Source organism: Lontra canadensis, unplaced genomic scaffold, assembly GCF_010015895.1.
Source record: "Lontra canadensis isolate GAN:19392208 unplaced genomic scaffold, GSC_riverotter_1.0 scaffold3, whole genome shotgun sequence".
In the NCBI taxonomy this organism is placed as follows: Eukaryota; Metazoa; Chordata; class Mammalia; order Carnivora; family Mustelidae; genus Lontra; species Lontra canadensis.
The window spans coordinates 42,485,300-42,510,121 of NW_022630997.1; the positions used below are offsets into that span (position 1 = coordinate 42,485,300).

Here is a 24,822-nt window from a genome sequence, read left to right on the forward strand (position 1 = left end):
GAGTAATTTTCATAAAATACCACTTTCATTTTCAGATTTTTCTGTTCAAAACTCTTCATTGTTTTCTCCTTTTGTTTACAGAAGAAAAATCCTAGCATTAAAATGTCAGTACAGGGGCTCCTGGGTGGCTCAGTGTTTACGCATTGGCTTTCAGCTCAGGTCATGATCCCAGGGTTCTGGGATTGAGCCCCACATCAGGCTCTCTGCTCAGCAGGAAGCATTATTTTCCCCTCCCAACCCCCGCTTGTGTTCCCTCTCGCTGTGTCTCTCTCTGTCCAATAAAAAAATACTTTTTAAATCATGTCAGTGATTTAAAAGATTAAATCTTTTAAAATCATGTCAGTACAGTCTAGCTCCAACCTGTCTTTCTCTTAATTTTCTCTATGTTATTCTCAATACCCATTAAAATAATTAGCTCACTACTTTTGTGCTTTTGCCAATAGCATGCTCTCAACCTTGAATGCCTCTCCCCCTTTACCTATACAACTTCTGGCCATTTTTCAAAGCCATATCTTTTGCTCTGGCTGAGGGTGACCTCTTCTGACTGGGAACCAACTGGCCACAGTTCATTTCCACCCTGACGTTGCTTTTTATTTTTATTCATCAAACATTTATTTATTTGAGAGGCAGCAAGACAGGTTCAAGAGCTTCAGCAAGTTATTTAACCTCTCTGTGATTCACCTTGTTTAAAGGAGCATAGTAAATGTTGTGAAAAATAAAGTTTATACATTAAGTTTTTTAGCACAATCTTTAATACAATTCCTGGTATATAGCGATGTTCAAATATAGCTACTTATAATGATGATAATGGAGTTTTTGAATACTAAGATGAAAAGAATTCCTGTCCTTCAAGAGTTTTAATTTAATCTAAAAATATATTAACCTCATTTAGATTCTTCACGTTCTGGGTTTAGCAAATAACTTTTATAATAGGTATTTGTTTGACATCATCATAACTTAGGTTAGCAGCAGGGTTGGACTGGGAATTACAGTTATAGAAGCTGAGCTGTCAGTTTAGCTTGTACTCTAAATTATTCAGAAATATGAGAAGTCTGGGGCACCTGGCTGGCTCAGTCAGTGGAACATGTGACTCTTGATCTCAGGGTTGTAAGTTTGAGCCTCATATTGGGTGTAGAGATTTCTTAAAAATAAAATCTTTAAAAAGTATATAAAATGTCTACAAAACAAGTCTGTCCATGCAGTATTTAGGAAATATGTTTCTTATGCTTTGAAAATAATTATATTTTTCCTCTTCTAATATCCAATGGAAGAAGGGTTTTTTTTTTTTTCCTCATTAAAATTTAATCTATTTAGGACCAGGAGCTCCAACATCCATTCCAGATGACTTTCTTGAAGAATCCTCCAAACTGCTTTCGGACTCACAAGAACACATTTTACCCACACAATCTCAGGATCCAACTGTTCACCAAAAACCATCCAATATACTTCTCAAGGAGATACCAGTGAAGAAAGGTACTTAGGAATAAAGATTTCCACTTGAAATAAGGGCATAAACTAACTAGAAAAGATGAAAACTCTTATGATTACCAAAATGGTAATCTTGTTTGAATTGGATTAGTTTGTCATATTGCCTAAGTTCCTTCACATGAGGCTAGACTTTGATAATCCGAACTCAGTAGTGCAACCCTTCCTTAGGCAAGAATTTATATTTAGCTCAGAGAAGTGGCTAACTACAGACTTAGGATTTTTTAACAGTGATTCTTCATTTTTAGAATATCAATAGGTTGTGTTTCACATTCAGGAAGATATGAATACTTCTAGAATGCATTTCATTTGGTTGTAACTTGCATTTGAAACACCAGTAGACTAACCTTGAGAACTTTTGAGATCTTTGGGGACCGTTGCTATTAAGGAATTTATTGCTTTTCAGGTTATAACCTCTCTCATATATTAGATTAGAATACTCTACTTGCTCATTAGTAGTAATGTAGCTCACTGTCTGAGCTTCTGACATTTTTTTCCTTTACATCTAGTCATCTATTCTTTTAATTTAATATTTTCAGAAATATCAAAATGTCAAGATTCATCAACCTTTTTGCATGCTAGCCCTCATGGTGTTTCCCAGACTCCTGCCACCATCTTCATGGAGACCATACGTTTCTTGATGAAAGTCAATGCTGTCCAGGTCAGAATATTTGGAAAAGGGCATGTAGATGGAAAGATTTTAGTGGACTACTTATTCAATCCATAGTGGTATCTTTCCAAGCTTTCATCTGCATGATGCAGAAATCAAATATGCTTTTGAGAACATACTCTAGGCCTAATGGTGTGAACATCCAAATTTGAACCACTGTCTACAGAGAGCATCAGAACAGCTCACTGCAAATCTGTTCCCTCAGAATACCAGCAGAGCAAAATTGGACTCTAAAGGCTTATGTAACCTGATATTAATTTATTATCAGAACTCATATTATGTGAGTGTTGGGGGTTCACAGGAGCATAATTATATCTTTCTTCCTTTCTAGGTAGTAAATGTGGGGGAATAAAAATACTAAATTTTTTGAATTTGTATAATTGGGCTGGATATGTGACTATCCTTAGATTTGACTTACCCATACAGTCACAGATAGAACTACTTGAGAAGAAGAAGAGCATCCTGTGAGGTCTACCTACCACATGGGAAACAAGAAATATTTCCATGAAGCAAGTAATAGGAAAGAGAGCAAGATCCAGGAACCAGGAGAGTTGGCGCTGATCCTGCAGAGTGTAGTTTCCACTTGAGGGTGGCAAGCTCAAGAAAGGGCAAGAATTATGACCTGACTAGGAGTGGGCCACATTAAACAGGAACTTTTAACACATTAACCTTTCCCAGTAGAGAAACATTTCTGTATCCCAGATTAAATAAGTCTCTATCCCCACCACCCCATGCAAAGAGCCAGAAATATAGGTATAGGGAACAGCTCCAGAACCTCCTCCCACTATTTTTCTAAGAAGGTATAAGTGTTAATGGGAGTTTCTATAGGATAGGCTAAGATGGGAATGGAGGGAGAAGAAAAGTAGAACTTCCCCCTCTGCTTAGTAAGTACATCTGACTTTGTTAAATTTGCAAACCTTATATAGCATTAAAAATAAAGAATAGCCCAAAGAGTAAAACTGGCAAACATAGATGAGAGTTTGTCAGAAACAAACATTTATGTTTCTAAGATCCTGAGCCTAGAATTTTAGAAAAGGAGGTTTTACCTCACTAAGTTTCTTCAATAATGGTAGCTGCCTGAAAATGTTAACTCATGTGTCATTGGAGTGGTTGATGAAGAGCTTTTGTTTGCTCATAACATACATGCAAAAATTCATCTAGTTTTCTGAACAGCAAGATCAGAATTGTTCAGTACTACAGATTTTTAGTTTGGAAATGTCTGTATTTGGTGACTAAGTGAATAGTGGGTAATGGAACCATGATGTGCTGAATCTTAATAATTCACCTCTAACCTTTTGAAGTTGGTAATCGTTTCATTCTATACTATGTTTCTTATTCATTATTATCGGGCATAATATTCAGCTGCAAGAGCTATGGAATTGACACAATGCAGCTATTATATACTCCTTATAATCTGGTTTTTCCTCATAGTATGTGCACAGGGTGCTTGCACATGAGCTGTTATGCCCTCAAGGAGGCCCCAGCTGCGAGTATTACTTGGTGCTGGCCCAGACACACCTTCTCAAGAAGGACTTTGCCAAGGCAGAGGAATACCTTCAACACGCAGCCCAGATGGACTACCTGGTAATAACTTTTTTCTAGAACCTCTTGAGTATAGTTTGGGGGAGGGGCAAGCAGGCTTTCTTAAAGGTGATGATGCCATATCACAGGTAGATTTCTAGTTACTAGAGGTGGAGGTCTTCAACTTCCAGTAAACTCATCTATTTCCTTCCATTTGTTTTTCTCAAGCAGTTATGAGTTTTGCAAAGGGCAGAGAAAAGGATAAGGATAGCTCTTTAGCTGATAATTGATCTATTTCATATTTTCTGGATTTCTTCTTTTTTTTCTCACTGTGAACATTCTCTTGGTTATGTTTGAATGTTTTTCTTAATATTTACCCCAAAGACAAAATAGTTTTGAAAAATGCAAGAAAGAAATGAGGGAACAGATCTAGAAAAATACCTCCCAGTGCAACTGAATGGCCCTTTTTCTAACTGAGTGCTATTAGAAAAAGAAGAAGGACTTAGTCTAATTTTAAATGTTAAACAAAGATCATTAATGGGCTTTTAAATACCACCTCATCCCAAGTACTACTTGTTCTTTACCTTCTCAGAACCCTAATGTCTGGGGCGTGAAGGGCCATCTCTATTTTCTAAGTGGAAATCATGCTGAGGCCAAGGCATGCTATGAGCGAACCATTAGTTTTGTAGTGGATGCTTCTGAGATGCACTTCATCTTCCTGCGACTGGGACACATCTATCTGGAAGAGAAAGAGGTGAGGGACAGAGGATGGAGAGTAACCATGTAAAAAAATCAGGTCATGGTCGGGGACCTGAATTCAGTTCAAACATTAACATCCATCTGTGTGGACCCAACACAGATATGATATCGATACTTTTATATCCAAAGATAAAGTGATTTGACCAACATTAGATAAACTAGTAATTAATAGAAGTAGGATTCAAATCCAGGCGGTCTAATATTGGAGTCTGTGGTTTTAACCATTATGATACTAAAAAGTTGTGTAGAACTCAATAAATGTTATCGTAGTTAATATTTAAGGTAACTTTCTTTTATTAGCAGTAGTAGAAACATTCTTAGCTTGACTTAACTAATGGAAAATGTCAAAAGAACTTCTTCAACCTTCTTCCTCAGCATAAAGTTTTATATTTAATTCAGCTGAGGCTAACTCCATTCCACAGGGAACTCTAACCTGACTCCTTTGTAATTGCTCTCCATATTTTAGGAATCACCCCCAAGATCTTCTAAAAGAAACTTTGGGGGCACCTGGGTGGCTCACTGGGTTAAGCCTCTGCCTTCGGCTCAGGTCATGATCTCAGGGCCCTGGGATTGAGCCTCGTATTGGGCTCTCTACTCAGCAGGGAGCCTGCTTCACCCTCCGCCCCCACCTGCCTCTCTGCCTACTTGTGATCTCTCTTTGTGTCTAAAAAATAAATAAAATCTTAAAGGAAAAAAGAAACTTTCTGTTATGGAAAATTTCAAATACATACAAAGTATGGGGCACCTTGGTGGCTCAATCAGTTAAGCACCCAGCTCTCCATCTCAGCTCAAGTCTTGATCTCAAGGTTGTGAGTTCATCACCTGCACTGGGCTCCTTGCTGGGTGTGGAGCCTACTTAAAAAACAAACATACAAACAAACAAAAAACACAAATAAATACTAAGTAGACAGAATAGTAGAAATGAACCAATGTGGACCCATCATCTCATATCAACAATTATTAACACTCTGCCTTTTGACTTTGGGCTTTTGTTTTGACTTCATTCTATTTCTACCCCTAGAACACCCAATTATCTTTCTATTTAAAATAAAGGGATGCCTGGGTGGCTCAGTGAGTTAAGTGTCTGCCTTCAGCTCATGTCATGATCCCAGAGTCCCGGGATCAAATCCTGCATTGGACTCCCTGCTCAGCATGGAGTCTGCCTCTCCCTTTGGCTCCCCACTGATTGTGCCTTCTCTTTCTCTGACAAATAAATAAATAAAATCTTTATAAAATAAAGCAACAGCAGCAACAAGAAGTTGTGATACCTTATAATTTAAGTATGAAGGCCCCCAGAGACTTAAGAAAAAAAAATCATTATCCCACTGTAGTGAAGTAAATAAGAAGTGTTCTTTCTGACATCATTGCAAGCTACATCTGAACCCAGCTTCTGACTTAAATAGTCACTAGGCAAGCAATTTACTGGGCAAGCAATTAGGCTATTTGCTGAGGCTTACCTATAGTTACGTCTCTCATATTGGAGATGCGAGATAAGAAGAGGTATCATTCTTTTGGAAGTTTGTTTCTTGAGTTTTTCTGAATGTTTCCTGTATTACTCAGCACTAAAAAGAAATAAACTAGCAAACCATGAGGAAACATAAAGGCAGCTAAAATACATATTGCTAAATCAAAGTAGCCAGTCTGAGAAGGCTACCTACTGTGTGATTCCAATTGTATGACATTCTGGAAAAGGCATAACTATGGAAACAGTAAAGAGATCAGTGGTTTTGAGGGGTGGGGGGAGGGAAGTGATGAATAGATGGAGGACAGAGGATCTTTAGGGCTGTGAAAATACTCTAATAATGGATGCATGTTATTACACATTTGTGCAAACCTATGGAATGTATAATACCAAATATGACCGTGGACTTTAGGTAATGATGATGTATCAATGTAGTTTCATCAGTTGTTACAAAGGTACCACCCTGTTGGAGGATGTTGATAATGGGAGAGGCTATCATGTGTGGCAGCAGGGAGTATATGAGAAATTGCTATACTTTCCTCTCAGTTTTGCTGTGAACCTAAAGCTGCTCTTAAAAAAACTTGTATCTTAAAAAAAATAATAATAATAATTTAAGGGCTCATTTAACTCAGATTGGTCTTGAGCATAATTACAGAAGCCCCATGACTATCCTAGCAATATAGCGTTTGAAACTTCCAGAAGAACAATAGCTTAGTGGTGCTTTCTTTCTACAGTATGAAAAGGCAAAGAAAACCTACATGCAAGCCTGTAAGAGATCACCTTCATGCCTTACCTGGCTAGGACTGGGAATAGCCTGTTATCGGGTAAGAGTTTAAAGGCTTGAGACTAGGCCTGTGAATATAGCTGACCTTGATTCCTTGGGCTTCTAAGCATCCTGGGAGTTTGTAATGATGGTGAAAAAAGTTACTTTTCAAAGGTGTTCAGTAAACTAAATAGTCAATCCATACTGTAAAAATAAAAGTCTTCAAAATCCCACAAAAATCTGAACCAGGAAGCTATATAATAAAAAACTTCATGTTACTTGGTACAGAAGCTCATAATTTTATGATGTTATCTGTAAGGAAAAAAATGATATGATAAATGAAGAATTTACTCGATTAAAGAAATTTATTGATGCTTATTAAGCTCTGTGGCCCTTCTGGTTCCAGGAGGAGCTGCTTTAGCTTCTGGGAGATCTTTTGCTCCCCACCCCTAAAAACTCTCTAGCCACCCTTTCCTCTATTCTTACAATCTTTGAAAGAGGCATGCAGTGTGTTGTTCATGTCCAATTTCTTCAATGTATTCTTTTTTCTTTTTTATTGTGTTATGGTAGTCACTATACAGTATTCTTGATGCTAACCTCTTATTTTCTCCCTAGTACCTTATTCTCTTCATTTTGTCTTTTTCTTTGGACTATATTTTTAACCTTTCCTTCTCAAACAGCTCTTTCACCATTCTTTCCCCCTTTTTATTATACAACAGTGGTAACAGCCAAATGAGTTGCCTGTATTCCCTGCTTCCTCTTCCTTATTGCTGTTCTTTTTTAACCATAAAGGTGATACATGTTCATTATACAAAATTTAGAAGATAGAAAATGTAAAGAAAACATAAAAGTATCCATAATCCAACCACTCAGTGATAACTACTATTAACATTTGAATGCATTTCCTACAGCCTTCTTCATACATATATGAAAGCAATTTTAATGTATAAAACTGTAAATAATATATTTACTGCTTTTAAATCTTTTTTCTACTTAAGCAGTATAGCACTGATATCTTTTTGCATCACCAAATAGTCTAAAACATGATTTCTGATGCCTTCATTGTGTTCCCTGGTTTGGATGTGTAAGTGAATTGACCATGTAATATTTCATACTAACCAGGACACTTCAGAGGATGGAAAGGGTGCTATTAATAATTACACTGGGACACAGGGACTGTCCCAGGTCAACTGGGACATATGATCATTTTTACAAAGGCTATGTGCTCCCCTGTTCTACCTTCCCAGAAAGAATATAAAACATAGCTGTTAGAAAACTGATAACACTGCCAAAAGTACCAGAAACTAGCTCTACAGACTATTCAACATAAGTCATGCTTCTGCTTGTTTTGAGTACTTTAAATAATATTTTCATTAAGATAGAAACTAAAAACAAAACAAAAATCTTTTTTTTTTAACTTTGTGTAAGTTTTTATTAAATTACTGATTAGGGACCACCCCCCCCCCGCACACACACAATGTGAACTTTCTGATCCAACGTACAAAAGAGAAATCTTAATAAAAGTTTAAGTTAAGCCTCACCCCTAAGATGTCCAAATAATCCCTATTCCCCATAAGTATTTTAGTCATACTATACCTATGTGTGGATATATCATAATTTTTTTGACCAATCAATCATTATTGGGCATGTTGTTAGTTTCTACTATTATACTATTGTAGATGAAACTGAGATAAACATTCTTATACATAAATCTCTGTGCTTAATTCTTTTTATTTCCTTAGGATATACCTTAATGTAGAAAAATTTTAAAGTCTTTAAATTATAGTGTCAATTTGCCTTCTAGAAAGAGTGTATACTGATTTATACCTTGCCAGGAGGTATGAGAGCGCATTTCACTGTTACCTCATCAACAATGGGCATTATCATTTGCCAATGTGATCGATACCTTAATTTGCATTTTCATCAATAATGAGGTTGAAATATGGGATACACATATCTTTCTACTTGTGAATTATCTGCTCATATCCCAGGTCCCATTTACCTTTCATTTCATTGCTATCAGGCTTATTACTTTACCACTTTACCCTTACCACCTTACTGGCACTTCTGACAGAAGTTCCCTTAACATCCTAATTGCTAAATGCCATAGATACTTAGATGAATTTCTGGCACTTAACCCTGTTGACTGCTTTCTTCCTGAAGCCCTCTCCTCCCTTGACTTCCACAATACTTCATTCATATCCTTCCAGTTCTATGCCTTCTTCTCTGATACCTTTCTGGGCCTTTTTTGTCAGCTCCCACTCTTTTACCTACCATAATTGTTGAGTCCTCCCAGGTTCTACAGTCAGCCCTCTTGTCCTGTCAGCACATTTATTTACCCTAAGGAAAAAATACATCTACCCCAGTGGCCTAAACTACCACTTGTGCCCTAATGAATTCTAAACCTTTAATGCATAACACTTTTCAAGTTCTGACCCTTATATCAGACAGTGTAATGGACAGCTCCATTTTCATGGTTCCCTAAACACCTTAAAATGTGCATATCTGAAATACAACCTAACTTAACCCTGAAGGATTCTCACATTCCTTAGGCCTACACCTTCTCCTGTATTCTGTCTTGGTAAATGGAGCTGTAGTGAACCTGATCAACCAAGCCAGAAACTTAAAAGGTATCCTAGTCTACTTCTCCTGTTACTTTTAATTAGGCATCAATATCCTATTGATTTTGTCTCTTCAATGTCTCTTGAGTCTATTGTCTCCTCTCCATCCTATTTTTATAGCTCCAATTCAAGCCTCATACCTTCTTCTTCTGCTAGCATGATCTCTTGTCCTACCTTAATCATCTCCCACATTGTTATCAAAGTGGTCTTAAAATATGCAAATATTGTGTTACTCCCCTACTTAAACTCTTCAATGGCTACCCCTTGTTTCAGAATAAAGTTCACATTCCTTTGAACGAACATATATCATCTGGTGCCTAACTCTTTAGTTTTATCACTTACTTTATTCTCCCTGATCTCTGTCTTTTCTCCAGTCCCACATGCGTACTTAAGATTGTTTCCTGACCACACCACACTCTCTTGTGCCTCCAGGCCTTCGTATATGATATTCTTTTTCCTGGGAATGCCTTTCTTCACCTTGTATAGCTAATAGACTCCTACTTATCCTTTAGGACTCACTTTAGTAATATTTCCTCTCAGAAGCTATCCTTTAATTCCAGGGTGCAATTATTCCCATTTTCCTATGTCCCTCCACTAGATCTATATATGCTTTTATTATAGAAATGTTTACTCTGTGTTGGAACTATTTATGTTTGGATTTTCATTTATTTTTTTTTAAAGATTTTATTTATTTATTTGACAGACAGAGATCACAAGTAGGCAGAGAGGCAGGCAGAGAGAGAGAGGAAGGGAAGCAGGCTCCCTGCCGAGCAGAGAGCCCGATGCGGGGCTCGATCCCAGGACCCTGGGATCATGACCTGAGCCCAAGGCAGAGGCCTAACCCACTGAGCCACCCAGGCGCCCCTGATTTTCATTTATTTTTTACTTATCTGTCAGTGAACTCTTTGAGAGGTTATATTTTATCATTTTATTCACAGTACCTAGCATACTACATGTCACAGAATAAATCCTTAGCAAGTATAATTGATTAATTAACATTGATTGAATGAAATTGGTTGAATAATGAATCAATACACTAATTGAATATTGAATCAATATCTTAAAAACATTTAAAGTGTGGACCAAAGTATGGGCATTGCTGAAAGGCCATTCTTCATTGCCTAGAAACTCATAATTTCCTTTTCAAAACAGAAAAAATGAAGAGGTACTATATTGGTGAAAGGAGTGCCTTATTTCTTCCTTAGGTGATCTTTTGGAAGATTTTATAAAGCAAATTCACTTTTAGGAAGGAGCAATGATATCCATACATCCAGAGCTCAGGGAGCATTTTAGAGCCTGAATATTATATTGATTGCTCAAGATCTTATTAATAATAACTAATATTAGTATTTTGACAGGTTAATAGGACTTTAACCTTAAGAAAGGGATTGCACAATGTAAAGGAAAAAACAACATGTATCTGACATCCTACTGTGTGTGGGGAAGTCATGGAATGATGCACGCACAGTAGTGAATACTTCTGGTTTTCCAATCCTGGCACCTGAAGCTCCATGGTTCATGGATACCCTGATGGAATTGCTGTAGAGGGAAGGAGGAAGAGAGGGGTGTAAGTTGAGAGCCTAACAGGCAGGACTCCAGATTTCTCACTTGCCTGTTTAATCCAAACAGTTCTTCTTTTAACAGGTTCATATACTGGGCTACAAAATACAATTTTGTTTGAAGAGTTCTGAGCTGAAAATTTTAAAAGGAGAAAACTGTTTGTATAGGTCACATTACCAATGTTATTTGGACATAATGTTTTCAACTAAACTGACTCCAGCTGGCTTAAGGGAAAACTGCTCTGTCTTAACACACTTTTCTTTTTCTATCAAGCTGGAGGAGCTCACAGAGGCTGAGGATGCTCTCTCTGAAGCCAATGCGTTGAACAACTACAATGCTGAAGTATGGGCATATCTGGCTCTCGTCAGCCTGAAAGTGAGTGTTTGTTAACCCTACACAGTGCCCTTTTAGGGCAAAGATGTAAGAAAGTGAGCAAGGCAAGAGATAGGTAGATGGCCATTAATGCATGGTAGTTGTGGTTTAATGAGCTTCAGATTTGGTCATTATACTGATGAGGAAGGAGAGGTCCAGTCTGAGAAGCTGCTACTTGGAATGTGCTAAAAAAATCCTACATTTGGGGTGCCTGGATGGCTCAGTGGATTAAAGCCTCTGCCTTCGGCTCAGGTCATGATCTCAGGATCCTGGGATCGAGCCCCACATAGGGCTCCCTGCTCAATGGGAAGTCTGCTTCTCCCTCTCTCTCTGCCCCTCCCCCTGCTTGTGCTTGCTCTCTCTCTCTCTCTCTCAAATAAATAAATAAAATCTTTAAAAAATAAATCCTACACTTACGTGTATTTGTCTGGAAGGGAGAATCTAAAAATGAAAGCAAACCATTTGGACTTGTTGGTCACAGGTGAGCAGGAGTGGGGTGGGCCAGGGCTGATCTCCAGCCAGAGTTCTGGGTTAGGTGGCTTCCCTGTGGTACTTTCAAGCAGCTCTGCAGGCCCCAGGCAGGGTACACTAACTAAGCCCAGTCCTGCACATCCCCTTCCTCAAGATGAAGGATGTGGTAATCAGAGTCTGGTCTAGGACTTGGGTTAGGGAAGAAAAATGGGGAGCCATGTAAGAGCAGTGATTGATGGTGCAGTGGGATGGCAGATCATGCTAGGAGGAAATGAGCTGCTTGTTGGACAGGTCTCTTGACCTGCCTGAGCTGTCAAGCCTGGGACACTGGTATGCATTCCTTGTATAGTCAGTCAAATTATGCTCTGGATCTACAAAAATTTCATACATATACTCTGATTTCCCCCTTTATTAGTTATGTATAGCTTGGAAAAGCTATATAAGAATCCACTGATAAAAACAAAGGTAGACTAGGGGCACCTGGGTGGCTCACTTGTTTGTGTCTGACTCTTGGTTTTGGCTCAGGTCATGATCTAAAGGTCATGATCACAAGGTCATAAGATCTAGCCCCATGTAGGGCTCCTCACTCAGTGGGGAGTCTGCTTGAGATTCTCTCTCCCTTTCCCTTTGTTTCTCTGCCTCCCCCACTCACTCCCATCTCTTTCTAAAATAAATAAATAAATCTTTAAAAAAATAAATAAAGGTGCAAACATAAATAGTTTACCAAAAAACAGAAATGGATTATTCAAAAATCTCCTGTAGACTAGAGCGGTTTTTCCCAGAGAGCCCATTGTTTTAAAAATGGGCCTGATAGCTACAAAGCATCTTCTTTTTTTAAAATTTTTTATTGTGTTATGTTAGTCATCATACAATACATCATTAGTTTTTGATGTAGTGTTCCATGGTTCATTGTTTCCATATAACACCCAGTGCTCCATGCAATCCATGCCCTCCTTAATACCCAATACCAGGCTCTCCCATCCTCCCACCCCCTCCCTTCTAAAACCCTCCATTTGTTTACCAGAGTCTATAGTCTGTCATGGTTTGTTTCCCACTCCTATTTCTCCCACTTCATTTTTCCCTTCTCTTAATGTACAAAGCATCTTCTTTATTATTGTGTGTTTTTTTTTTTTCCCTCGGAGGCCAGAATTTGGGAGAGATAATTTGGATATTTACCTGATACTAATCAGGAAATACATGTTATTTATATTTAAACTATATTTAGTTATATTTACGAACCTCATTCCTGAATTCCTTTTTCATTAGTTTTCATTTCAAAAAATAAATACACTTTTTATTTATTTTTTTAAAAGATTTTATTTATTTATTTGACAGAGATCCCAAGTAGGCAGAGAGAGAGGAGGAAGCAGGCTCCCTGCTGAACAGAGAGCCCAACATGGGGCTCGATCCCAGGACCCTGGGATCATGACCTGAGCTGAAGGCCGAGGCTTTAACCCACTGAGCCATCCAGGTGCCCCAATAAATACACTTTTTAAATGGGAATATTCTTGTATCAGAATATAAGCAAGGTCAAAGACCATCAAAGGAGATGCTCTACTAGCCTTCCTAAAACAGTCCTTCCTGTTAAACTGTTGGCTGAGGGTGCTTATCCTTGACTTTTATGGGAGATTAGGTAGGGTGTATTGTGGGAGTTTATGATAACTCCTTTATCTATAGAAAATAACTCTCCCATACTTGGGAGAGTACTTGACTAAATAACTTGTAAATCAGCTTAAGATCAAATGGGGAATAATAAGAGTGGCTTTCAGTTTTCCAATGGCCAATATAACATCAACTGACAGGAAGTCTTATGACTATAAGAGAAATGAACAAAATAAAAATGACCGCATCTTGTCTTTGAACTAAATATCTTGAGAGATACCTGAGTTTTTACCCCAACTCTGCCACAACTAGCTATCGGATTCTAGGCAAGTCACTTAAACTTGCTGGACCTCGATTTCTTCATCTTTTATTTTATTTTATTTTGAAGATTTTATTTATTTATTTAACAACAGAGAGAGATCACAAGTAGGCACAGAGGCAGGCAAGGCGGGCGGGAAGCAGGCTCCCTGCTGAGCAGAGAGCCCCATGTGGGGCTCAATCCCAGGACCCTGAGATCATGACCTGAGCAGAAGGCAGAGGCTTAACCCACTGAGCCACCCAGGTGCCCCGATTTCTTCATCTTTTAACTCAAAGGGTCAAATGGATGATTTTAGTATACTTCCCATAGAAACTGCTAGATTAAATAGGAAAAAAATTAAGGCTATGTAAGATTTGAATAAAAACAATAAGATTGAACTCAAACACCAATATAGAATGCTACACTTAACCATTAGAGAATATGTATTCTTTGCAAGTACGAATGAATTGTTCATAAAACTTGACCATATACTAGACTACAAAGAGAGATTCAACAAATACATATAGATAACACTACAGTGAAATTATAAGTAAACAATTATATGATAGGCCAGATTGGGGCCCTGGGTGGCTCATTCGGTTAAGCATCTGCCTTCAGCTCAGGACATGATTCTTGAGATTGAGCCCCACATTGGGCTCCCTGCTCAGCGGCGAGTCCGTTTCTCCCTCTCCCTCTGCCCCTTGCTCTGCTTGTGCTCACACACTCTCTTTCTCAAATAAATAAATAAAATCTTTTTTAAAAAAGATAGGCCAGATGACATACATACATTTATAAACTTGAATTCATACTTGTAATTAATAAGTCAAAGAGAAAACCATATGACAATTTCTTTTGGTAGGTAGAATTCTAAAGATGACCCTCCCCCCTCCACCAATATTATTCCATCAAATACATCTATGGGTATTGCTGTCAAGGGATTTTGCAGATGTAATGAAAGTTGCAAGTCAGTTGCCCTTAAAATACAGAGATTATCTGAGTGGGCCTGTACCAATCAGGTGACTCTTAAAAAGAAGAGTTTTTTTTCTGGCTAGGGGCAAATGGGGAAGTCAGAGAAATGCAAAGCACAAGAAAGATTCAACACACAACTGCTGGTTTGAAGATGGAGAGGGGGCACATACTAAGGAATGTGGGTGGCCTCTAGAAGCTAAAAGTACTCCCTACTCACAACCAGCAAGGAAATGGGGACCTCCATCCCACAAGTACAAGATTGAATTCTGCCAGTAGCCTGTATGTGCTTGGAAATAGATTTCAGGTAAGTACCCAGCTCTGCAGACACCTTGATTTTGGCCTTGTGAATCATACCAGACCCTGACCTATGGAAACTGAGATGTTAAAGATGTATTGTTTTAAGCCACTAGGTTTGTTGTAATTAGTTACACTGCAGTATAAAACTAATACAGGCCTCCCAGTAGATTCCCCCCCACCATTTTTTTAAAAAGATTTTATTTATTTGAGAGAGAAAGACAGAGAGCATGCACACAAGGTGAGAGATGGGGAGTGGTTAGAAAGGGACAAGATGACTTCCTGCTGAGTGCAGAGCCAGACACGCAGAGCCAGATGCAGGACTTCATCCCAGGACTCTGGGATCATTACATGAGCCAGTCAGATGCTTCCCACTGAGCCACCCAGGTGCCCCGATTTTTTCCCCCAGTTTTATTGAGAAATCATCAACACACATTCTGGTGAATTTTTATAGTAATGGCCCCCATTTAATTATGCTTTCATGTCCACACCCTTTACAATGTGATGTTGCCACTCCTCCCATCAAGAAGTGGATTCTCTTCATTTCTCCATCCTTTGGAATCCAAGCTGCACTTTCTTTGACCAGTGGAATATGACACAAGTAATATTGGATGAATTCTCAGAGTCTAGGTCTGTAAAAGCCCTGCAGCTACTGTTCTTGTTCCCTTAAAGTCCTGGGATCATCAGCTGTGAAGAAGCCCAGTTAGCCTATAGGAGGCTCAAAGTCCGCCTGAAGTAGAACTGAACCATCCCAACCAATAACTAACCTCTATTTGAGTGAGGCCACCTAGGACCTTCGAGCCTCCAGCCAAGTTTTCAGAAGACTAGATCTGCATGAGTGATTTCAGGAAAAGCCAGCAGAAGAAAGGCTCAGATTGCCCAAAGAATTGTGAGAAATAATACATTGTGTTTTAAGCCATTAAGTTTTAGGGTAACTTTTACATTTCAATAGATAATTAAAATGGGAATTAAAAAAAACAAAACAAAATCACTAAACTTTGGAATTATGGGATATAATTAAAGCAATATGGAGAGGATAATATATAGCCTTAAATACATATATTAGAAGGTTCAAAAATCAACAAATTAAGCATTTAAATCAAGAAATTAGTGAAGACCAAAGAAGGGATAATCAAGAAAATAAGGAGTAAATACTTGAAACTAATATAATGTTATACGTCAGTTATATCTCAATAAAAATACAAGGAAAGAAAAAGAGAGTAGAAGTAAATGAAATTTAAAACAAGGACATAATAGAATTAACAATATTATAAACTTCTTTTTTTAAACTGGTAATTAGACAAAGCTCTGTGTGACTGGTTAAGGATTTTAAAAAAGAAAGAAGGCATAAATAATGAATTTTAGCAGTAAAATGGAAACTGAACTGCAGAAAATTGGCTAAAATTCAACCCATTCATGATTCTTAAAAAAGCAAACTAGCTTTTTTTAAAACCTAAAAATGCATCTTTTAAAATCTATACTATGAGGGGCGCCTGGGTGCCTCAGGGGGTTAAAGCTTCTGCCTTCGGCTCAGGTCATGATCCCAGGTTCCTGGGATGGAGCCCTGCATTGGGCTCTCTGCTCAGAGGGAAGCCTGCTTCCTCCTCTCTGCCTGCCTCTTTGCCTACTTGTGATCTCTGTCTAATAAATAAATAAATAAAACCTTAATAAAAAAATAAAATCTATACTATGATATGAAATGGTGGAAAGTTAGAAACATTTCTTTTTTAATTTTTTAAAGTGACATAGTTTATTTTTTATTTTTTTATTATTTTTTAGTATTTTGATATTTTTGTTTTTTAATTAACAACATATACTGTATTATTGGTTTCAAAGGTACAGGTCTGTGATTCATCAGTCTTATACACTACCCAGTGGTCATTGCATCACATATCCTCCTTAATGTCCATCAACCAGTTACCCCATCCCTCCACACCTCTTTCCTCCAGGAACCCTCAGTTTGTTTCCTATGATTAAGAGTCTCTTATGGTTTATCTCACCCTCTGGTTTCATCTTATTTTATTTTTTCTTCTCTTCTTCTGGCTTGATGATTACAGCTTTGTAATAGTGCTTGAAGTCTGGTGTTATGATGCCACCAGTTTTGTGGTTTTTTTCTTTCTTTCTTTCTTTTTCAACATTCCTTTGGCTATTCAGGACTTTTCTTGTTCCGTACAAATTTTAGGATTATTTGTTCCAGCTCTGTGAAAAATGTTGATGTTATTTTGATAGGGATCTCATTGAATGTGTATAGCATAGACATTTTAACAATTATCAGTTCTTCCGATCCATGAGCATGGAACGTTTTTCCATTTCTTTGTGTCTTCCTCAATTTCTTTCATGAGCATTCTATAGTTTTCTGAGTACAGATCCTTTGCCTCTTTGATTAGGTTTATTCCTTGGTTTTGGGTGTAATTGTAATTGGGATAAGCTCCCTAATTTCTCCTTCATTGGTCTCATTGTCAGTGTATAGAAATGCAACTGATTTCTGTGCATTGATTTTATACCTTGACACTTTGCTGAGTTCCTGTATGAGTTCTAGCAATTTTCGGGTGGAGTCTTATGGATTTTCCACATAGAATATCATGCCATCTGCAAAGAGTGAGAGTTTGACTTCTTATTTGTTCATTCAAATGCCTTGCTGTGGTTAGGACTTCCAGTACTATGTTGAACAGCAGTGGTGATAATGGACATCCTTGCTGTGTTCCTGTCCTTAGGGGAAAAGCTCTCAGTTTTTCACTATTCAGAATGATATTTGCTGTGGACTTTACATATATTGCTTTTATGATACTGAGGTATGTTCCCTCTATCCCTACACTGTGAAGAGTTTTAATCAATAAAGGATGCTGTACTCTGTCAAATGCTTTTTCTGCATCTATTGAGAGGATATATGGTTCTTATCCTTTCTTTTATTTATGTAATATATCACATTGATTTGGAAATGTTGAACCACCCTTGCATTCCAGGAATAAATCCCACTTGGTCCTGGTGAATAATCCTTTTAATGTGCTTTGGATCCTTTTAACTACTATTTTGGTGAGAATATTTGCATCCATGTTCATCAGGGATATTGGTCTGTAATCCTCCTTTTTGGTGGGTCTTTGACTGATTTTTGGGTCAAGGTAATGCTGGCCTCATGGAGAGAGTTCGGAAGTTGTTCTTCCATTTCTATTTTTTGAGACAACTTCTGAAGAATAAGTATTAATTATTCTTTAAATGTTTGATAAAATTCCCCTGGAAAGCCATCCAGCCCTCGGCTTTTGTTTTTTGGGAGATTTTTTAATTTTTAATTTTTTATTTTTTTAAAAGATTTTATTTATTTATTTCACAGAGAGAGATCACAAGTAGGCAGAGAGGCAGGTAGAGAGAGAGATAGAGGAGGAAGCAGGTTCTCCGCTGAGCGGAGAGCCCGAAGCGGGACTTGATCCCAGGACCCTGAGATCATGACCTGAGCCGAAGGCAGAGGCTTAACCCACTGAGCCACCCAGGTGCCCCTTTTTTGGGAGATTTTTGATTACTGCTTCAATTTCCTTGCTGGTTGTGGGTCTATTCAGGTTTTCCATTTCTCTCTGTTTCAGTTTTGGTAGTTTACACGTCTCCAGGAATGCATCCATTTCTTTCAGATTGCTGAATTCTTGAGACGAGATGAAATTAATGTCTCCTACTCCTCTGCCATCTTGAACTCCTAAGCCTAGAAACATTTCTTTTAAAGTGAGGTATAAGACAAAGATCCCTGCTATCATCATGTCTATTCAATACTACAAGCATACTTCATTTTATTGTACTTTCATTTTATTGTACTTTACAGATATTGTGGGTTTTTTATAAGTAGGAGGGTTGTCATAACAACCCCGTGATAAGCAAGTCTGTCTATCAGCACCATTTTCCCAACATAGTTGCTTATTTCATGTCTTTGTCACATTTTAGTAATTCTCAGAACATTTCAAACTTTTTCATTATTACATTTGTTATAGTGATCTGTGATCAGTGGCCTTTGATGTTACTATCAAAGTGTGTCCATATCTGGTGGTAAACTTAATTGATAAATGTTTTTGTATTCTGACTGCCCTACTGACTGGTTGTTTCCACATCTCTCCCTTTCTTTGGGCCTCCCAATTCTATGAAAAATGACAGTATTGAAATTAGGCCAATTTATAACCCTAAAGTAGCCTCTAAGTGTTCAAATGAAAGGAAGAGTTGCATGCTTCTCACTTTAAATCTAAAGCTAGAAATGATTAAGTTTAGTGAGGAAGGTATATAAAAAGCTGAAATAGGCCAAAAGCTAGGTCTCTTGTACCAGCTAGCCAAGTTGTGAATACAAAAGAAGAGTTTCTGAAAGAAGTTAAAAGTGCTGCTCCTGGATACCTGGGTGGTTCAGTTGGTTAAGCGTCTGCCTTCATCTTAGGTCATGAGCCCAGCATCCTAGGATGGAGACCTCTGTCAGGCTCCCTGTTCAGTAAGGAGTCTACTTCTCCCTCTCCCTCTGCCCCTACACCCTGCTCATGCTCTCTCTCTCTTGCTCTCGCTCTCTCTCAAATAAATAAATAAAATATTTTTTTTAAAGTGCTGCTCCTGTGAACACATGAATGATAAAAAAGCAGAACAGCCTTATTTCTGATAGAAAGTTTTAGTGGATAGATCAAGCCAGTCACAATATTCACTTAAGACAAAGACTATTTCAGAGCAAGGCCCTAACTCTTTTCAGTTCTATGAAGGTTGAGAGAGGTGAGGAAGCTGAAGAAAAAAACGTTTGAGGCTGTCAGAGGTTGGTTCATGAGGTCTAAGGAAAGAAGCCATCTCCATAACCTAAAAGTGCAAGGTGAAGCACCAAGTGCTGATGTGGAAACTATAGCCAGTTACCCAAAGATGTAGCTAAGATAATCCATGAAGGTGGCTGCATTAAAGAACAGATTTTCAGGGTGGATGAAAAATCTGTATATTGGAAGACTATGCCATCTATGACTTTCATACCTAAAGAGAGGTCAATGCCTGGCCTCAAAGCTTCAAATGACAGGCTGACTTTCCCATTATGGGATATCTGCAACTGGTGACTTTAAGTTGAAGCCAGTGTTCATTTACCATTCTGAAAATCCGAGGTCCCTTAAAAATTATGCTGTCTACTCTGCCTGTGCTCTACAAATGGAACAACAAAGTCTGGATGATATCTGTTTACAACAGAGTTTACTGAATATTTTAAGAACACTGTTGAGACCTACTACTCAGAAAAAAAATTCATTTCAAAATATTACTGCTCATTGATAATGCACCTGGTCACCCAAGAGCTCTGAGGGAGATATACAATGAGATTATTTTTTATTCCTGCTAACACAACATCCATTCTGCAGCCAATAGATCAAGGAGTCACTTTAACTTTCAAGCCTTATCATTTAAGAAATTCAGTTTGTAAGGCTAAAGCTGCCATAGATAGTGGTTTCTCTGATAGACCTGGGCAAAGTAAATTGAAAACCTTCTGGAATCCAGTATTCACCATCCTCAATTTCATTAAAAACATTAGTGATTCATATGAAGATCAAATATCAACAATTACAACAGTTTAGAAGTTGACCACAGCCCTCATGGCTGATTTTGAGAGGTTAAAGTCTTCAGTGGAGGAAGAAAATGCAGATTTGGTGGAAATAGCAAGAGAACTAAAATTAGAAATGGAGCCTAAAGATGTGATTGAATTGCTGTAATCTCATAAAGAAAACTTTTGAGCACCTGGGTGGCTCAGTGGGTTAAAGCCTCTGCCTTCGGCTCAGGTCATGATCCCGGAGTCCTGGGATCAAGTCCCGCATCGGGCTCTCTGCTCGGCGGGGAGCCTGCTTTCCTTCCTCTCTCTCTGCCTGCCTCTCTGCCTACTTGTGGTCTCTGTCTGTCAAATAAATAAATAAAATCTTCAAAAAAAAAAAAAAAGAAAAAGAAAACTTTCACAGATGAGTTGCTTCTTATGAATGAGCGAAGGAAGTGTTTTTTTTTTAAGATTTTATTTATTGATTTGACAGAGAGAGATCACAAGTAGACAGAGAGGCAGGCAGAGAGAGAGAGGGGAAGCAGGCTCCCCGCCGAGCAGAGAGCCCGATACGGGACTCGATCCCAGGACCCTGAGATCATGACCTGAGCCGAAGGCAGCGGCTTAACCCACTGAGCCACCCAGGCGCCCCAATGAGGAAAGTGGTTTTTGAAATGAAATCTACTCTGGTGAAGATGCTGTGAGGGTAGTTGAAATAACAACAGAGGATTTAGAAAATTATATAAATTTAGTTGATAAAGCAGTGGCAGGGTTTGAGAGGATTGATTCCAATTTTGAAAGATTTTGTACTATGGGTAAAATGCTGTCAAACAGCACTGCATACTACAGAGAAATCATTCATGAAAGGACGAGTCAATTGATGTGGCAAACTTCATCACTGTCTTATGTTAAGAAATTACCACAGCCAAACCAAACTTCACCAACCTTCACCTTGATCTGTTAGCAACCATCAACATTAAGGCAAGACCCTCCACCAGCAAAAAGATTACAACTCACTGAAAGCTCAGTTAACATTTTTTATCAATAAAGTATTTTAAATTAAGGTACATACATTGTTTTTTAAAATGTGACTATTATTGCTCACTTAATAGACTATTGTAGTGTGTAAACATAACTTGTATATGTACTGGGGAACCAAATTCATTTGACTTGGTTTATTGTGATATTTACTTTATTGTGCTGGTCTGGAACAAAACCTGCAATATCTCTGAGGTATCTATGTGGCAATAACACACAAACACACACAAAAGACACTGGAGGAAAAGGATCCTACAAACTGAAAGATGTAATAAAAAGTTTCACTACTGAAAGTGTAAAGAAAAAGAACAAAGAATGGTGGTTACTGTTGGGGGAAAAAGTTGGGGAACAGAGAGGATAGGGACAGGATAGAAGCACGATCTCTTAATGTATATCTTATTATATCCTTTTGATTTTTTAATGGCGTATATGTGTTATCTACTCAGTAAAGTTTAACACAGAAGAAGTGGATTTGCAAGGTTGCTGGATAAAAGATTAATATAAAAAATCAACATCATCAAAATCAAATATCATCAGAAACAACCAATTAGAAAATCTAACTTAAAAAATCCTATTTAAGGTCTGTATGGATAAAAGTATAAAACTTTATTGAAATGTATAGAAGAATATCTAGTAGAGATACTATGTTCATGCACAGGAAGTTTCAATAACATGAAGTTGAAAAAAATTCCCAAATATCTGATTTAAATGCAATTCCAGTAAAAATAATAACAGGTTTTTTAGGACCTTGATCAAGTAACCCTAAAATTCACTTGCCCAATAAAGACCCAAAAATACCAATGACAATATAGACAGGGTAATAAGGAGTGAAGGTTTTTCTACCAATTACCAAGCCTTATAATGAAGCTCCAATAATTAAAACTCAGTGGCACTAGTGCAGGAATAGGTAAGTGGAACATAATTGCTAGACAGAAGTAGACCCACATATATATGGAAACTTAGGTTTTGTTAAATTTTGATTACTCAAAAATAATTGGGGTTGGGGCACCTGGGTGGCTCAGTGGGTTAAAGCATCTGCCTTCGGCTCAGGTCATGATCCCAGCCCCGCATCGGGCTCTCTGCTCAGTGGGGAGCCTGCTCCCCCCACCCCACTCTCTCTGCCTGCCTCTCTGCCTACTTGTGATCTCTCTGTCAAATAAATAAATATTTTTAAAAAATTGGGTTTCCTAGGAATTTACCCTGAAACTGTTCCTCCAACAACTAAAAAACTACACACGCATAAGAGATTGATTATAGTATTATTGCAATTGCAAAATATTGGAAACATACATAAGAGAGTATTTGAATAAACTATGGTATATCCAGATAATGGAGTACTATGCTCCTGAAAGAAATAATGGAGAAGAGCTCTATGAAATGACGTGGAGTGATTTCCAGGATAGATTGTTCAGTAAAAACAACAACAACAGAACTAGAGGGTATCATGCTTAGCGAAATAAGTCAATCGGAGAAAGACAACTATCATATGATCTCCCTGATATGAGGGAGAGGAGATGCAACATGGGGGTTAAGGGGGTAGGAGAAGAGTAAATGAAGCAAGATGGGATTGGGAGGGAGATAAACCATAAGTGACTGTTAATCTCACAAAACAAACTGAGGGTTGCTGGGGGGATGGGGATTGAGGGGGATGGGGTTATTATGGACATTGGGGAGGGTATGTGCTATGGTGAGTGCTGTGAAGTGTGTAAACCTGGCGATTCACAGACCTGTACCCCTGGGGGAAAAAATATATGTTTATAAAAAATAAAATTAAAACAACAACAACAACAAAACCAAAAGTACAAGATTTTCAATAGTATACCACCTTTTGTATAAAAAGGAAGGAAAAAGAAGAAATTATACACAGACTGGCTCATTTGTGCAAAAAAAAAAAAAAAAAAAAACCCAACCAAACAAACCACAGGAAGGAAAAACCAGAGATTAATGAGACTGGGTTGTATAGGTCATGGACAGACATAGGGTAGAAGGAAGGTAGAGAATGAGGGGGTGATTCTCTGTACCTCTCTGTACAGAACTGACTTTTGGAACCATGTTAATGTTTCATTTTTTAAAAAGACAGAAAGTCAGTAGGAAATGGGAGATTGTATAATATGATAACAACAACAACAACAAAACAAAACTACTTCCCATGAATAACATAACACTAAAGGTGGGAAAAAGAGAACTAATTCAATATACTTTTGAAAATCTATTTGAAATATATACTCTCAAACTAAAGAGGAAAAAACCTCTATACAAATATTGGATTTCAGTTAGTAAGCTGCTTTTTTTCAGAGTCATTAGTTAGCAGTTCTAAAATTACTAAGTATTCTATGATTTGACAAATAAGAGATTATATTGTGGGTAATGGGAGCCAAGTTTCTTATTGTTGGAAGAGTTACAAATATGGAAACCAGAAAGATAGAATGACCTTGCAGTGGAGTATTAAAATTGAAGATACAGACAAAAGCCCATGTTTTGATGGATCTTATAAATAGATATTATATGTAGTTGGGGATGCATGGGTACACCTAATGCTCAGGTCTTGAAAATCTAAAATTGGAGTCCATTAAAAGGAACTAGGGCATTTGTCCAGTTTAAAAAAAAATAAAGGAATCGTAGGTTTCTTAGGAATGGCTGGTTCTAGAACTTGGATAGGGAAAGTACAAGATGAAACTGGAATATCTTTTTGAATCAAAGTAAAAAGTGTTCAAAGAAAGATTGAGACATATCAAAAAACACACAGGGAAAAAAGAAAAGACAAAAGGACTTGCATAAAGGGGAGCCCCCAGTGGCCCTAGTTTACAAATGAGAATCTATGAGCCCACAGTAACATAACTGAACAAATAAATAAATGTTAGACAAGAAAGTTTATAGTGGAAGGCCAACTATTAAATGAGTAAGGAATTCAGGAATTAGAAAATCACAATTTGGAAACCACCATAATAATAATTAATTCAGGAAACAGTCATCAATAAATGTTGAAATTATAGATGAATGTTTATGGAGTAAGAAGATATTTACATAGTCTCAAAGTACTTCTCCATGAGATATTTATAAATTACAAAGGGAAGTATAGTAAGGTTACAGTAGAAAAATCTGGCAGATAACAATCTAAACAAATCACCAGTATTACCATCAGCATATGCCTCCTGATTGGATGCAACACAACAGCATTTTTTGTGGCATTCCTAAGTTCAGAACCTGATATAATCATGAAGAAACATCAGACAAACACAAATTGAGGAATATTTTACAATTATTGTCCTGTATACTCTCCAGAAATGCTAATGTCATGAAACACGGACTCAAGAAATGTTCCAGATTAAAAGAAAGGCTGAAGATGAATTTTGAATGCTAGGCATGATGCTAGATTTTATTTTGCTATAAAAGACATTTGTGGATGGGAGCTCCTGGATGACATGGTTGGT

At 37.7% G+C, this 24,822-nt stretch overlaps 1 protein-coding gene across 1 annotated transcript in view; it reads left to right on the top strand.

Annotated features, from left to right (window-relative positions):
* CFAP70 (cilia and flagella associated protein 70) overlaps window positions 1-24,822 on the top strand; it is a 125,096-nt gene that overhangs the window by 95,578 nt on the left and 4,696 nt on the right. Inside the window, exons 18-23 of the mRNA XM_032843088.1 lie at window positions 1,300-1,473; window positions 2,025-2,146; window positions 3,587-3,739; window positions 4,269-4,430; window positions 6,632-6,721; window positions 11,115-11,216. Of these exons, the coding sequence (XP_032698979.1) occupies window positions 1,300-1,473; window positions 2,025-2,146; window positions 3,587-3,739; window positions 4,269-4,430; window positions 6,632-6,721; window positions 11,115-11,216 (803 nt within the window). The remainder of the gene's footprint in view (window positions 1-1,299; window positions 1,474-2,024; window positions 2,147-3,586; window positions 3,740-4,268; window positions 4,431-6,631; window positions 6,722-11,114; window positions 11,217-24,822) is intronic.